This window comes from Malus domestica, chromosome 15 (genome assembly GCF_042453785.1).
Source record: "Malus domestica chromosome 15, GDT2T_hap1".
NCBI classification, from domain to species: domain Eukaryota; kingdom Viridiplantae; phylum Streptophyta; class Magnoliopsida; order Rosales; family Rosaceae; genus Malus; species Malus domestica.
Genome location: NC_091675.1, coordinates 6,618,754 through 6,635,653, shown reverse-complemented (window position 1 = coordinate 6,635,653; position 16,900 = coordinate 6,618,754). Strand labels below are relative to the sequence as shown.

The 16,900-nt window shown below is 38.5% G+C and overlaps 3 protein-coding genes across 3 annotated transcripts; 1 reads left to right on the top strand and 2 right to left on the bottom strand.

Annotated features, from left to right (window-relative positions):
• Positions 1 to 358: 358 nt before the first annotated feature.
• Positions 359 to 1,645, bottom strand: LOC103456031 (U-box domain-containing protein 26). Its single transcript, XM_017323000.3, is given in 3 exon segments — positions 359 to 1,290; positions 1,293 to 1,323; positions 1,397 to 1,645. Coding segments are annotated over 3 exon segments (918 nt in total). The 5' UTR covers positions 1,498 to 1,645; the 3' UTR covers positions 359 to 504.
• A 1,839-nt stretch (positions 1,646 to 3,484) lies between these two features.
• On the bottom strand, positions 3,485 to 9,371 carry LOC103456032 (uncharacterized). Its single transcript, XM_008395659.4, has 12 exons — positions 9,077 to 9,371; positions 8,681 to 8,808; positions 8,512 to 8,574; positions 8,122 to 8,243; positions 7,924 to 8,039; positions 7,006 to 7,813; positions 6,010 to 6,741; positions 5,170 to 5,391; positions 4,990 to 5,085; positions 4,709 to 4,903; positions 4,479 to 4,592; positions 3,485 to 3,978 (listed from the first exon to the last, which is right to left on the bottom strand). The coding sequence occupies exons 1-12, from the start codon at positions 9,184 to 9,186 to the stop codon at positions 3,718 to 3,720; spliced, it is 2,967 nt and encodes a 988-aa protein (XP_008393881.3). The 5' UTR covers positions 9,187 to 9,371; the 3' UTR covers positions 3,485 to 3,717.
• A 1,529-nt stretch (positions 9,372 to 10,900) lies between these two features.
• LOC103456033 (tocopherol cyclase, chloroplastic) lies at positions 10,901 to 14,847 on the top strand. The gene is made up of 10 exons (XM_008395660.4): positions 10,901 to 11,399; positions 11,491 to 11,735; positions 11,996 to 12,075; positions 12,194 to 12,270; positions 12,376 to 12,545; positions 12,721 to 12,818; positions 12,918 to 13,025; positions 13,435 to 13,551; positions 13,688 to 13,837; positions 14,534 to 14,847. Exons 1-10 carry the CDS (start codon positions 11,161 to 11,163, stop codon positions 14,708 to 14,710), a joined length of 1,461 nt encoding a protein of 486 aa, XP_008393882.2. The 5' UTR covers positions 10,901 to 11,160; the 3' UTR covers positions 14,711 to 14,847.
• The last annotated feature ends 2,053 nt before the right edge of the window (positions 14,848 to 16,900 follow it).

Sequence of the window (16,900 nt, the reverse complement as noted above, 5' to 3'; positions counted from 1 at the left end):
AATGAATAATATTATTCATACACATATTATCTTTCACACATTCTTGTTAATTTTTTACGCTTGATCTTTTTCAATTCATTCAATTCGACAGCTAAAAATTGAGGGATGACGTGAGAAGTAAAAATTGGTATGTGAACAACGCTATCATGCGTGGAAACAAAATTTTGAAACTGAAAATGAATTATTTTCAATTATCATTGTGTGTGTTATTCATACCCAATTTTTTCCATCAACATTTCCTCACGCTTTTTCATCTCTATATATGTGGCACAAAAATGAAAAATAAAAACTAAAACTATGGTAATTATAAAACTAGTCCAAGTTTAATATCAAATTGATTAGGGTAATGTATCCGGTCTTTCATAGTAAAATTCGAATTACCATTTCTGTAGATAAGAGTAGTTTATTGGAATACCAACTTACTAAAACACGAACAATAATACATTACGAAGCATTACTACATTTGTTGATCCTCTACCAAGTACCAAACAAACAAAGACCACATTAGTTCTCTTGAAGCACCTTCAGTAGCTGGGCCCCTTTCCTCCTCCCTCTACCACTACAATCCCCTTGCAAAGCCAGCTCCACCGCACGCGCCACCTCCTCCGGCGGTGCCGCCGCCACAGCCTCCGCCGCCTGTTCATCGTCCCCACCACCATATATCACGGCCAGCACACCAATCGCATACTCCTTCCCCCGTGCTGACGTCCTTCCCATTATCATCACCATAACCGGCACCGCCATTGCATGCGCCCTCACCGCCGCCGCCCCCTCCGCCACAGTACACATCAGCTCCAACGCCGCAAGGGACCGCTCCGCCGAAGCAGCCTCCAACTCCAATGCCGTCTCCACCACCGCCGCAGCCGCCCCGGACTCCACCGCCACGTGACGGTTTCCCTCCGCCAGACAAAGCGCCAACAAAATTTTCGTTGCCGGTTTTGCCGCCGCCTTGTTTTTTAAATTTCTTACTACCCCGCGCATTAATTCGGGAGGGCAAACCGGGTCTGGTGGCGGGTAAGGAACAAGTGAGCGTTCTAAAAGGTGAAGCGCCGCGATCTGCTCCGGGTATGACCCGATGCTGAGCTGGAGCTCCGCTGCATGGAAGAGCTCCTGGAGGTTAGTGGAGGAAATGGGTTGCGGCGGAGGCGGCGGCGGTTTTGATGTGGGTTCGGGCTTTCTGTCGGGTTCGGGTTGTGAGTAAGGGAGGATGGGGGAGTCCGGGAGATCGAATTTCCACTGGGTGAAGCTTTGGGAAGTGGAGGAGGAAGAGGAGGCGGAGTTGGGTTTGGAGGGGTAGTGGTGGTGGGTTGACGGGTCGGGCGGCTGAGGAGTAGGAGGTGATGAATCTAATGAGAGTGAAGGTGGCAGTGGGTCGGAGGAGGAGAAAGGGAGCGGCGGAGGATGAGGGGTTGTGGGGCTGAGGACGGTGCGGGTGCAGTGGCGGAAGAAGCCGCAGGAGAAGAGATGGGTTTTGAGCTTTGGGTGCTGAGTTTTCATGGGTGCTAGAGTCTAACTCTGTTGCCGATGAGAGAGAGAGAGAGAGAGAGAGAGAGAGAGATAGAGATAGAGCAGAGGAGACAGAGCAGAGAGAGCAGAGGAAGATGGTGAAAGTTGCAAGGATGTGGCCATGTGATTGTGGGGAAGTGTCGTCCTGGTCTATATATAGAGGTTCCAGTACCGTGTCAGTTTCCACTTTGAGGAAAATAATAATAACACAAATTAAAAAAATAACATGACGTGCCATTTTCTTCTGGTTACATTTTACATGGGTGGTAATTTTTTCACGGAAGGGGGATCCGGATCCTTTTCACTTAAGCCTCATGATCTATAAATTTGGATCTTGAAATTTGATCTAATAATTATAAACAGAGAGCTATATTAAAAATTATAATAACTTTAATTGTTAGATCAAATTTTAGAAATTCAGATTTCTAACTTATATAAATTAGATGAAAGGGATCCGAAGAATATTCTTTTCTTCTGACACTTTGATTTTCTTAATTTTTTTATTAAATAAAAGAGACGGACAAGAAAATTAGTAAAAAAAAAAAAAAAAAAAAAAAACAAGTGTGAATACCCCCGAATATTTTAGTTTTATTTTTCTTGAAATGTCACCTTGAAGTGTTTCGTAGATTAGTATCTGACATGCACTTACAACCTACTTCACATACGGTGCCAAACATGTACTAAATCAAATGTCTTATACAAATATGTTTTTTTTAATCAAAATGGTCTCTGAGATTTGTATAACTCCTTACTTTGATCTCTAAGATTTGAAATCGATAAAATTGGTCTATGAGTTTGTCAACCATCAATCATTTTGGTCATTCTCTGAAATATCTCCATTGAATAAGAATATAATGACAAAAATACCCTCAAATTTTATCAAATCATTTTGCCCTATTATTTATTAAATTGAGGGTATTTTTATCATTTTGATCCTTACTTAACATAATTTTTCATCAAAGTACCAAAATGATTGATGGTTGACAATTTCAGGGACCACTTCTATTAATTTCAAATCCCAGAGACTAAAATGAGAAGTTATGCAAATCTCATGAACCATTTTGACTAAAAAGCCTACAAATATTTCAAATCAATTTATAATGGAAAAGCTTAATGCTACTAACTAAGGACTAAATTTATAAAAATACTCCTCTCAATTTAATAAATACTTAGGCCAAAATAATTGGACAAAAAAATGAGAGTATTTTTAATTTTTTTACCATTATTTAACGAAGATTTTCTACATAATGACCAAAATGATGGACAATGGGCAAACTTAAGAACCAATTATATTGATATTAAATCTTAGAGATCAAAGTAAAAAATTATGCCAATTTCAAGAACAATCTTAGTAAAAATCCTTCAAAAATTGAAGTAAATTGACGATCTAGAAAGAAAAGTGCAGTTTATTTCGGCATGCCATTTTTCACCTCTTGCACACCCATTTTTTCGTCATTGAACAAATCAAAGAGGAATTGAGTGCTATACTTCGAAGAGGGATTGCAGACCGTGAAGAATAACGCGTAGAAATTGCTCCCTTACTGCATTAAGTTTCTTTTTACCGGCGATAACACATTTTGCACAACAAGTACGGAGAAATCTCCGACATTTGACTGAGAGCGAACAATTTTTATAGGACCAGTGCACCAGACTCTGCAGTTCAATTATGGACAGGCTATGCTATGCCAGTTCATAAAGCACAAATTTGACCAAATGAGGGGAATCTCATTATTTCATGAACATTGATTACTTCAGGGTCGGAAGAACGGGAACAACTTATTATATGGCACAGGTATACCATTATCTGGCATCCCGTGCTAATGAAACAAGAACATGTTGATAAATCCTGTCTGTATTCCATTGGCACGAGACGACACCGTGACAGAGTAACCGGGCCATTTAAGTCTCTAGAAGAAGAATGGAAACCTCAAACCAAATAACACGACGATGCATTTCTACTTATTTAGAGAATCTAAACGGCGTGAAAGAGTTCACTATTTTCTTGCACTTGAAATGTACAACATCAAGACACAATCTAGATTGTCGAATGTCGATACAAAAAAATAATATGGATTTTTTACAACATAAAATGCCTCTAAAGCTAGGCTAGGCATGCTAAAATTACGACTTGGGAGTAAACCTCCTAATTTAAGTTAAAAGTAAGGGGAAAAAAAACGCAAAAAGGTCAGATCGAAATACCCAGAAGACAGGTTACCTCCACTTCTCTTTTAGTTCTTTCTTCTCCGACCAAATCCATGTGACAAAGATTGCTGCTATGAGTGCAACTATGGTGATGAGAAGCAACGCGTAGCTGAAATCATCTGTGAGCGAATCATAGGTCCTCGAGGGAGCGAGTTGAGTGAAAAACAGATCCACTCCGTATGTAAAGGCAAGAGTTGTTGATTCCAGCTTGGCAGGCACTGTCACGATGCCTCGAAGTCCTTCCACTTTGAGGTTATGTGTCACATAGGACTGCAGGTACAAGATTTGTACAAGACATTCAGACCAAATATTAGCAAAAAGAAAGAGGTGCTTAAAAAATTAGAGCTACAACAAAATTCCAATGCAGGTTTTCAGAAATCGAGCTATCTCAATGTTATTGTTAAATACTGAAAGTAATAATTATCTATCTCCCTGCTAAGTGAAGGATCAATATCCAAATACCACTCAGAAGTTATACAAAACTTTACATACAAGAAAGTTGCTTCTTTGAAAACTGGACTCTGAAATAAGATATACGATAGCATAGGAAATATGAACCCAAACAAGCATATCTTGTATACCGTTTCTTTAAACCTCCCACGTTAAAGTCCAACAACTAAACTGATAGCGTTTCAGATTTTTGTAAAATTAATCATACAGTAAAATATTTAAGGTCAATAATGCTGAGAATTAAGAGGATCAAGGAAATATTAAGAATTGCTTTGCAAGATATGCTCTCATAATGATGATAGTACATACTACTAGCATACCTGAGGAATTATTGGCAATGCATCAGTTAGAGGAATAATGCCTTCCTCTTTCTCCGCTTGTGTGGGATTGAGTGACCGACGGGGATCCAGAAAACGCTTGTCAAGTGCCAAAACCTACGAAGTGTTTACCCTCGTTAAAGGGAGATATAAAAGCAAGTGTAATACGAGGAATAGAGTCCCAAAGAACAAAACAAAATAATATCTCAGGATCCTCAAAGGTAGTACCCTACCTGATCATTAATTGTACCAATAAGAAGCTGCTTCGAAGTTATACCCTTTGCTGTTAAGGTTACATCTATTGCTTTAACAGAATACGTGAAATAGTAAGACTGTGATTTTGTCACAACCTCTGGTCGAGAATATGATGAAATAGGTGAAGTAAGATTATGCTTCCCAAGAACAAGCTTCAAAACATCCTTGTTATCCTGTGAATTGCATTTTGATTCAGATTGTATATTTAATGGCAACCACTGGACAAATTATACATAAAAAGTTAAGTTTTTAACCATACCGCTCGGGACTGATCATATATCTCAATGACTGACATTTCATATCTGTGTGCTCTAAGATTGAAGTAGTGGTAAACAACCCAATTCTCACTGAAAACCTGCAAGATGTAGAAACTTGTTAAGAGAATTGTCTCTCAAATTCTCAATTACACAACCATAAACAAAGCAGAAGGAAAGCTTACAGCATGGACAGGTCCCTGTGAACCGTGATGGGTCATCCGGTGCAATATACGACCAGTTACAGTGTCAATAAGATATACAGTCAACCAGGACTCCTCTGGGGTAGCTGTTCCAATTTCACCACTGCCTTTTGGTGCAACGGTTGCCACAAAGAGTAGATTTTTAGATATGTATTTATACATCACCTCTGAGTCTGCAATAACCTTTGCTTGAGTATGAACCACCTGGACGGAGAATCACTAGCCTTTGTTACAAAAATATAAAACAGGAAAGAATATCCAAAGACTGAAAGACCAAATTTCTCCTTTTTCGAGAAGTAAAATGTGAAGAAACAAATTCAAATGCGCAAGCAATGAGCGAATGAAATAGCAATATTTTATTTTATTTATTTATCTTCTTTTTTTTTTTTTTTGTCTTAAGCTCATAACAATCTAAAAAAATAGTTTGTGTTAAGGTCATGAGTACAGTACCACACTCCTCAAGAAACCTACTATTCCTTTCTGACCAAACACACTACAGAGCATATAAGGGGGTAGTAAATCAAACCACAAGAATCCTCTTTCCAATAAAACTGGCCATGCCAAGAGGACTAGTAAGACCAAAGTTTGTTAAAAGGTTGACTGTGGATGATAGAATCTACATGACAAAGTGAATAGGGAATGATCTACAAGATGAAATAACAAAAAATACAGAGAACCAATAATATAAAAAAATAAACAAAGTGAAGAAATTAAAAAATATAATGGATACAATTAAAGGAAAAAATGCAAAATTTTCAAGAACAGTATGTTCGCTTACAGGGTTACACCTATATAGTATGTGACAGCAAGACACAATCATACCTCACTCAATTTTCTAGTCACAGTTGCAATGATTTTTTCTGAGTCAGATGGGAATACAATCGACCATATATCCTTGGACTCAAAGCAGTAGCTATCTACGGCTTCCTGGTTGCAATTGCCCTTCAAAGCATGTCCTTTGATAATGCCATTATCAGCTTCAACCGAGTACCAGTATATGTTTGTGAACTCCCGTTGAAAAATGTCAATAGCCTCAGATGTTCTTGGGTATAAATGCCCACGCTGGTTTGCATCTATTAGTAGATGAAGACGCTGTTCTGTCGAATCAGTAAATGGCAGTGGTATAACTTGCACAATAGAATGAACTGCAGCCATTGAGTTAATTTCCTTGCCCGTGTATGCGTCAACAATAGAAAGAACACCTGGTGCCTCAGAGCTTTGCCCACATCGGCCTACTATGAGCACAGATGGATTTTCATCCATTGCATGATGATGGGGTACCTGCCACTGATAAATATTCAACCCAGTCGGGTACTTGCAGGTTTCAGACTTACGCAGAGTAGGCACTAAGAGAGACCAGACAACTTGCCCATATCCGGTGTGCAAGGCAAAAAGTTTTCCTGCTCTCGTCAGTACTATGAGGAGCTTCCGGAAACCATTATGGTCACGGGTCAGTTTGCTCTTTTCAAAGCTTTTTAGCCTCATCTCTTGTATAGCTGCAACATCTGCAGCACTTGCAAGCATTAAGGTTCCCTTAAGCTTCAGTATGTGTCCCTTCAAAATAACACAAAATCAATGAAAAAAGAATAAGAAAAAGAACAGTCAAGCAGACATGTTAACTAAAAAACCCTGGTCCAAAATGACTACCACAGTATACAAACTAACAAAAGAGCATATGTATACACACTGCATATGAAACCACACTGCTATGCAATTCTACAAAGTGTGATCCCATATGCAGTTAACATGCAGAAAGTCAACACCTTTTAGCCTTGCTTATAAGTCTCCGACTCCATTAAACCATATCACAATTCATACCTTAAGCCAATCGAAGAGGTTCTGCTCCACTTTCACAACTGAGACGCCTACCTTTTCCACAGGTAGTTCTGACGTCACTACATCAATAATTGAGGCAAGCCCATCCTCCCTACTCCATACAACTGCACCTTGTTGTAACAACAGAAGTGAATCATCCTCCATGACGATTAAGGCCCTAAACCCATTAGACCTGTCTGTCCGGATATAATTGTTTATGAAAACCTTATGAACAACCCCCCTCTGATTGTTCATATCGATACTTTCTTTGAGCAGATCAGCACTCAAGTCAATAGTAGGCTTTACTGTAAGATGGATCTTACCATCTCCATGTTGAACTAGTCCAAAAGCCTGTTGCCCATCTGAAATTGAGATTGCACCACTGATAGCTGCCACATTATTTACTTTATCCAGCACCTCCAACTTTCCTTCACCAGTCACTCTTATGAATATGACAGCCCCATTAAGTTTTACAGAAAACAATCCTGGAAGTTTTGAAGGTAACAGCACTGGTGTTCCAAGAGAATCCCCAAAAATATCAGATATAGGTGTCTGTTGATAGTTAATTTCTCCATCCTGAAAACTTACAATTACCAGCTTTGACCCCGTGGAATCCAATGTCAGAAGAATTTCACTAGAAACAAGCAGTGCTTCCCCTGAAAAGCCACCCGAAAAGGGTGCACTGTTGTGCTTCAGCAACTCTCCGGTCCTTGCATTGATCTGATACGCATCAAAGTGGGAAGAACCAACAAATCCCAGTACATAAGCTAAATCACCGCCAATAGGCTGAACAATCTGTTGAACCTCTACACTGAAAACATGGAAAAAACAAAATATTAGTGAAATAGCAATATTTACTAAATACAAAAAAAGAATTGTATTACAAATGATTATTAATCACAAAATTCTAAGTCAAAGTACCTTTCAACTGCAAAATCCTTTTCCCAAAGAACCTCGCCATCAATGCTAGAAATAGCATGTAGAGACCCTTTACCGAAAACAAGGATCAAATTTTCCTTGTCAATTTTCAAACTTGTCTGCACGAACATTAAATGTAGGATTGAATTGTGTAGCATAAATGAAGCTTTGGAAGAGTGAGTGTAAATGTTGTTTACTAACCGGGACACTTAATAAAGATTTTGAGGATCCTGAGCCCTCTAAAAAGGATTCCCAAACCATCTGACCATCAGGAAGGTTCCATGCTCTTAAAATACTTCCGTCTGATGAAAGGGTGACGACATCTGAAAAAACAACATAGAATGCTCAACCTTTGGATCAACAATATACGTTCATTGCTGAAGCATTTAATAATGGATTCCTAATAGAGAAAAAATAATGTGGCACACTTCAACCCCCTTTTTTCTATAGCCAATTCGCTAACGTGATAATATGAAATTTGTTTATTCCCGACAAATGAGTCTTTCAACCACAAAGTTCACGTAATCATATAGTGTAGAGGCAAATGAAAAAATTTAACCAAAAAAGGATGAATGCACGCATAACAATTACATTTTCCCAATGCTATGTCGATTCCGCCTATAACATCATTGCTCCCAAGAACACGTCTCCAAACTGCACAAAACAAAAGCACCGGTTAACATTCGGTTCAAGGTTTGAGCCGAGGCTACAAAAAAATATCCATATATGATTATTACATCTCAAATAGTGAGGAACTTACTTATCCCCCCGTGCCGGAGATCAAGCGATGCTATTACATTCTCCTCAGTGGACACCACAACCCGCCTCCTCCCGCTTTTCGGAGTATGGAACACTGCTTCCTTCACTTTCCCTATATACTGCTGGTGCCTACAACAAAACAGAAACTTACAAAAATCAATTCAAAGTCCCGCAGAGTAAAAAATCAATGCAAAAACAAAAAACAAAAATTCAAACTTACGACTAACAGTTTGGTTACGATTCAATTCGACGCATATAAGATCAAATTCTACAGAAATTAACTTCCGTTTGGATTCAGAGAAATCAAGTGAAGCGATTTCAATCGAATTTCAAATCTTAATCATATTCCGATAATTTCTTAGTCATCAAACGGAGAGGGTATGCTATTGAAATTTACCAATCCATGAGACCGACTTGATCTTCGTAAAGCGAAAGACTGAGATGTGCAGCTGATAAGAACAGCAGTAGAAGCAGGAAACCTCGAATCGCCATGCTCGCCGCGCCCATGGCGACTGAAAATCTCTCCTCTCTCTCTCTCTCTCTCTCTCTCCCTCCTCAATCGGTGGTGGTGAGAGAATGAGCGATGGATCTGAGACTACGATGAAGCTTTTCAGTTTGTAGGGGAAGTAGGAACTTCGAAGTGAGCAAGGGGAGAGAGAATTTCACACTAGTGCGAATTGAGCCGGCTTTTCGGAGAGTAGGATACGAAATGACATAAATGCCCTTATGTTTGGGCTAAGTCCTAGCGGGCTGAAAAATTTTACGATTGGGTCGAGTTTGGGTTTATGCCTGGGACATGCTCTGCCCAAATTGGGTTGGACTTTGCCTTTGATGCAAATCAAATGGTTTAAACATTGTTTTCTGATTTTATTTTACAAATCAGATATTTCTTAATTTAACATTTTTTTTCTTTTTAATTTAACATTTCATTTAGATGGTATTGTAGAAGAAGAAAGGAAAGGCAATTCATCGTTTAGATGGTATTTTCATGAATTTTTAGAGTTCAATCTACTGTTTTCGTTTGTTTCTGGATTAGTTAACCGTTTTAAAATGTTCAAACACTTCAGCAGTTTCATACGATCATTCAAAAAATTGGTCGAGGATTTTCCCACAGCGTTTTCCTAGTTTTTAAATCAAACGCTATTTCCCCTAGTCACAGGTGGGAATGATTATGTGTGATTGTAAGAGATACCAAATTTCCTTCGCATTATGTTTTTTTTAACAAGAGAAAATTTTACTTGTTGAAGTAGGGAAGGTTGGCCAAATTGCACAAAACGGAATGACTTGCTATGAACTCCAAATAACTTAAAAAAATATGACTTCGTTGCCATTCAATAGAATGAGTGCAAGTCACTTCATCTCTTTCCTTCTTCAAGCTCCACCTTTTTCCTTTATAACATCCCCAACTTTCTCTCTCGCTATTTTCAATTGTACCCTCCGATGGAACTGAATCTCGACCTCTTCCTACTTGCATTTCTCCACGCCGCATTCATCGCATGCGTTCTTCTTCTCGTTATTTCCGTCGTGTTGACTAGTCTCTTGCTTGCATTCGCCATTGGCCTTGTTTTGTTTCTCATAGACGACATGTACAACATTTTCTTGTGTTTTTCTTCCTACATCGAAACGGTTGTGAAGCACAATTTTGAACTAGGTTTTGTTTTAATTGTCTACAAACTATTGTATCATGTTGTTGCCATTTTCTTGGCTTCAAAGCCTTTCTTTGAATGTAAGATTTCCCAAATCAAAGTAAAGGCAAGAAGTGTGATGAATGTTGTTGATGGCTTGAGGCCTTCTTAATTTCAGCCACTTAATGAAATTTGTTTCATTATGTATTAAAACTTGTACTCTCGGTTTTCTCTCCTTGCACTTTTCGCTATTTCTAATTGTACGATCAAATAAATCAAAATAAAAAACAAGATGAATGCAAAGAAAAAAAAAAGTCGAGTATGAAAATCACAACTATTTGTATTGAATGCGAGGTCGTTTTATTTTATTTTATTTTTTATACCAAATAGTTTGACGTCCTTCATGTTGTCAAATAATCAATATAATACTTTGTATATATGTTAATTGACAAATCTGATAATATAACGTGTGTGACTGTCTGACAAGAAAATACTCGTTAAACCACAAAGTCTATACCAAACTAATGGTTCCATCCCACATGATTAGTGATGGATTAGTCTGGTCTAATAAGAGAACATTACTCATCAAACCACAAGACATTTCAGTACCCACTATAAATCGCCCTAAAATGAGATCGGGCTCGGGTTTATGTATGTGGGCTTGTTTCCGGTTTGTAATCTGGGCCGGGTTCTGAACATTTATTTCGTGTTTGCCTCCATTACCCGCCACCTCTCATCCAGCTATTGTTGTTTAAAGCTGTAACACAAAAATTCACACCAACACACACCTCACCTCCTCCCTCTCTCTCTCTCTCCTCCTTCCGTTTCTCTCTTCAACTTCCATCGCAGTATATCGATGGAGTCAAGCCTGTCGTCACTGCACGATCACCACCATTTCACTCCAAGCTTGAACTTTCGAACCGGAAACCCTCTCCGCTCTCAATCTTCAAAACGCAGCTCTTTGAGGACTCCGAAATTAGGGTTTCGAATCAGTTCCACCATTTCCTCCTCCACAACTCAGCAGGACAAAGCCGCCGCGAGCTCCGTCTACGTCCCCACACCGCAAAGCCGAGACCTTCGAACTCCTCACAGCGGGTATGTATGTGCATTGAGCTTAATTTCTTGACATTTTTGGGGATGTAATTTGTAAATTGAGTGAGTTTTTGGTGGATAATTTTGTAATTAGGTACCATTTTGATGGAACTACCCGGAAATTCTTTGAAGGATGGTACTTCAAGGTTTCGATTCCGGAGCGGAGGCAGAGCTTCTGTTTCATGTACTCCGTTGAGAATCCTGCGTTCCAGAAGCCGCTGACGGCTTTAGAATTGGCTCAGAACGGGCAGAGATCGACGGGCGTCGGTGCTCAAATTCTGGGTGCTTACGACAAGTACATTTGCCAGTACTCTGAAGAATCTCAGAACTTTTGGGGAAGTAAGAACTTTTGCTGTTAGGATCGAACTCTCCATGAGATTCATAGTTGCATTACATATAGCTTCCTTGTTACTCAATCTGTTGTTTCTGAAGAATTTCAAATTTCGAAACTTTTCGGGATGATGTGTTGTTAACTAATAAAAGAAATGTTGTTGCTCTTTTGGGTGTCCTGAATTTCGTATTTTCGACCTGTGTATTATTTTAGGATTCTCCGTGTATCCGCTTTAATTATGCTGGTTGTGAATGCTTTTAATGCGTAGGTAGGGAAGAGCTTATGTTGGGGAACACTTTTATAGCAGAAAAACAATCGAAACCTCCGAACAAGGAGGTTCCTCCAAAGGTTAATATACTATATTTGAACCTCCTTATTTGTTTTGGTTTATATTCATTATTCTTCCTAGATAGCCGCCCAATTTAATTCTTTTAATTTTTCCTCACATGTGGAATATATTGCATAGGAATTCGATAGTCGAGTGATAGAAGGTTTTCAAGTCACCCCACTCTGGCATCAAGGATCTATTCGTGATGATGGCAGGTATGCCTCTCCTTGTTCTTATTTTGTTATTTACCTATGAAAATTTGGGTTGCCTGAACCCATAGAGTTTATTAGTTCTTTGAGGTACATTATTGTTCATGTCAGGTCAGATTATGTGGAAACTGTGCCAACTGCTCGCTGGGAATACAGCACCCGCCCAATTTATGGATGGGGTGATGTTGGGTCTAAGCAGAAATCTACTGCTGGCTGGTTAGCAGCTTTTCCTGTATTTGAACCCCATTGGCAAATATGCATGGCTGGTGGATTGTCAACAGGCATTTGCTTATCTCCTTTAACTCCTTGCAGATATTTCCTGGACCATTTAGCTATTTTATTTTTGGACAATCATGTGTTTCTGTCTTTAGAATATCATATACTCCAAAATTTGCACGTCTTAGAAACCTGTACGCACTTTTCTGGGCATTGTCTCAGTTTCCATTTAAATCTCAGGTTGGATAGAGTGGGACGGTGAAAGATTTGAGTTTGAAGATGCTCCTTCTTATTCTGAAAAGAATTGGGGTGGAGCATTTCCAAGAAAATGGTTCTGGGTAGGCTTATTATAGTAAAGGTTAAGCTTACTCTTCATTGTATTATTTGTTTGGCATCGCATCCACTGATTTTTTGGATGGATTGATGTCACACCGCAGGTTCAATGTAATGTCTTTGAAGGTGCTACGGGAGAAGTTGCTCTGACAGCAGGCGGCGGGTTGAGGCAACTACCTGGATTAACTGAGACTTTTGAAAATGCTGCTTTGGTACTTCACCGGTGGATTTTGCTCTAAAACATTGCTTTGTTTTCCCTAGTTTGTTTCTGCGCAGTTTATGTTCCACTAAATTATCTTTGAGAGGAATATTTTTAATGAGATTCAGAGAGGAGGGAGAAGTAGGGGTTGAGCAGTTGCTTTGGCATTCAGAATCTTGTTGTTTGTGTTGGTCTCTGTAAAATTTTCTTCATAAGATATGTTATAGGAAAATAGATGAAGATGAAATAAAGGCTCATCCTTTGCATTGTACAATTGCTCGTGATAAATTAGGAATTGGATAGATATCCATGAAAATAAAATTTCCAAGTAAAGTTAGAGCAAACGTCGCCCTTTATTGCAAACAAATAGTCGTGCATTTGTTTCCTTTAACATGTTCACAATTCATGCATTTATGATGCAGATTGGAGTTCACTATGGTGGAAAGTTTTATGAATTTGTCCCCTGGAATGGCCTTGTTAGTTGGGAAGTTGCTCCTTGGGGTTATTGGTCCATTGTTGCAGAGAATGAAACATACATGGTAATTGAACATCTCTTTCATCTTGCCCCTCCCTCAAACATTATAGAAGTTTACACCTGGGAATGAAATCTCTATAGTTGTGCTAAGTAATAAAAACCTTTGTAGTCACCAACGTATTGGTCTTGTTAATGAGCAGGTTGAATTAGAGGCAACAACAGAGGATCCTGGTACAACGTTGCGTGCCCCAACATCAGAAGCTGGACTTGCCCCAGCTTGTAAAGATACTTGTTTTGGTGATCTAAAATTGAAAATGTGGGAAAGAAGATATGATGGCAGCAAGGGGAAGGTGCACATTTTTTCACTCATACACACACACGTATTTATTGGTCTCGGTTCTTTTTTTTTCTTCAATTTTTCTTTTCTTTAATTTTTTTTTCCTGTCCCAGGCTTGCAATATGTCTGGGACTCTGATAAATTGAGGAAAATGAAAGAGCTAACCTGGTTCTAGGCAAGACATACAACTCTAAGTTGACCAGTTATTTGACAAGATCTATTGTGACTTTGATTTAAGTTTGCCGTGCGAATAAAAAACTATGCCATAGTCCATTAGAGCACACTTCCTTCCCTGGTTTGCCACAGTAGAGATAAAGAAGTCATGGATAAATAAGCAACAGTTATCTAGATGACCTGGGTTAGAACATATCAATCTTTAGCTGAAAGTACTTCTAAACCCGATATCAGCCCAAAATTTTTTTAGCAGGAATGACTAGTTCTACATAGCCTGTCATAACACCCATCATTAGGTAACTATTTGCTCTTCCAACTGTTCGTCTAGATTAAACAAGCCACTGTAACCGAGAAAAAAGAACATTAAACAAGCCATAACCAGTGACCATGCCGCATAGTTTCCCCCTTTTCATTTTTCCCCCAACACGTATGTTTCTGGCTTACCTATATACTGTAGTGTGATATAGTTAATGATTTGATCACTTGGGCAAAATTTTTGTGTGATTTGAACCTTTTGATTTTGTCTATCTTTTAGATGATATTGGATGTTACAAGTAACATGGCCGCAGTGGAAGTTGGAGGAGGACCATGGTTCAGTACTTGGAAGGGCAAGACTACTACACCCGAGCTCCTTAGCCGGGCTCTCAGAGTGCCCGTCGATGTGGAAGGGGTATACAATCTGGTTCCGTTATTGAAACCCCCTGGTCTGTAGCCCATTGATCAACGCTTTGTTGACGATAAAACTTGTGTTATCATTTGCTTACAAAGTTCAAGTTTGAAATACGTAATAGTTTGTCATGTTAAACGGTGTAAATATGGGAGCACTTTTCCAAGTTAAGTCTTTGTAAATCGTCGTCTTTTTCCATCAGAAAAGTGAAAACAACCCGGCAATTGAGCTTCGTAACATTTTCGAAAACCAATTCGGAACCATAAAATGAGTTTGAGTTGGTTTTTCTACACATTTTCGGTTCCTAAGAAACAAAACCAATGTTGGTTATGTCAAATCCGAAATCTTTGGTTCAAACGTTCGATAGCTCGTTTGTACGTGCTTTTAAAATAATTGAAAATGTTTCTAGTGAAAATGTTTTTGGGTTCCAAAATCACTTTAAGTGCTTTCTACTAGAAGCATTGAAGCACTTTAGGTGTTTTTTCAGGATTTATTAGTATTTTTACTAAGACCATCTCCAATGGTGGGTTAAATGTTAAATTCCCCTCCCCCCCCACCCAAAACCATCTCCAACCCATGCTAAAACATTGGGTTAAATGCCAAATGTTAAAGTTGGGCCAAATACCCCCCCCCCCACGGCTGGACTCGCTGGACATTAGGCCAGCCTTGGCCCGTTCATGCTCCAACTCGCCCCCACGCGAAGCGCTTGCAATTCGTTTCCGACAGGGGTGGGCCCCGCTTTCAGCAGTTTGTCGGCCACCCAATGCAGTCCAACAGCTACATTTTCAATCTGATGGCTGGTTTTCACAGACCGTTGGTTGATCCAACGGTCCAAATTCAAATTTGATTTTTTTTTAAATATGTTATTTTAAAATACATTGAATCCAATGGCTGAGATCGAATATAATTAAATCTAACGGTAAAAAAAAGATCTAACGGTCCAAATTTAAATCCAATGGCTAAAATAATTTAAAAATATTATTTAACTAAAAATTCACTCAAAAACTCTATAAATACCTATGTATTTGTTCAAACATCCACACAAAACTCAATTTTCTCTTACAAATCTTCTAATTTATCTTTCTACCATTTCTTTCCATTTCCAAATTGTTCAACATGGCAAGAGAGCATATTAGATGTCGTAATTGGACTTGTGAGGAAGATGTTGCTCTATGCTTGGCATGGGTTTCTGTTAGCGAAGATGGTGCAGTTGGTACAAATCAAAATAAGAAAGTTTTGTGGGATAAAATCATAAACGAGTTGATAAGTTCAACTTCGGCGTTGAACAATTATTCATCCTCAATCTCAATCCTTGCTTGGTATTGTGCCATTTGCATTGCCATGCTACGCCTTCTTTTATCACCCATTGATGAGATATTGAGGATTTTTAGGAAACAAAAATTATTTGAAAGTTGAAAGATTGGTGAATATAGAGGATGATTGAAGGTTGAAAAAGTTAGCCCATGGTTAAAATATTTGGCTTTTAGCCAAACCATTGGAGATGGTCTAAGGATTGTTTTCAAAAATATTTTCATTATAAACATTTTTAATTATTTTAAAAGCATATCCAAACAAGCTCCAAAACTCTTAAGTAACAAAAGGAACTTACTTTTGGTTTTGAAGTAAACTTGTGTGCTGTTGATGCTTCTCTCACTCACTCATATTGTGAGCAAGTGGTAGCTAGCTCACGTGTTGTTATTAAATCTGTACAATTGGTATCACGTTGTTAGGTAAGAGTCTACACATGGCATGAGGGCAAGGAGAGCTAAAAATTAGGTGATTTTCTCGTTTCAGAAGAGATGCTAAAATTCTACATGGACCGACATTCTCCACTTTACTACCAAATTTGAAGGCAATGGTAAAATCTGTTTTTGTTTTGTTTTAATGTTGGGTCCACATGTATATTTTTCTTCACTTATTAACTATTTTATTATTAAATTATGACCCGCTTGGTTTTATAAATAACCAAACAACATTTTAATTTGATATCTCAATTGGAATATGAGACTTTACAAAATATTATGCATGGCCTCAAAACATGGCAATACATTTTTGGAGCTCGTTTTATTTATTCATTTTTATCAAAATTACAATGTCTCAGTTATTTTAAAACGCCAATCACGTGTTACTCTCGAGAAGAGTAAATGCGTTCATGAGCTGGAGGTTAGGTCTACGTCCTAATCTCAATAATTACTAAATGCGTACGAATTTTTGTTCGTTATATCAAGGTTGGGT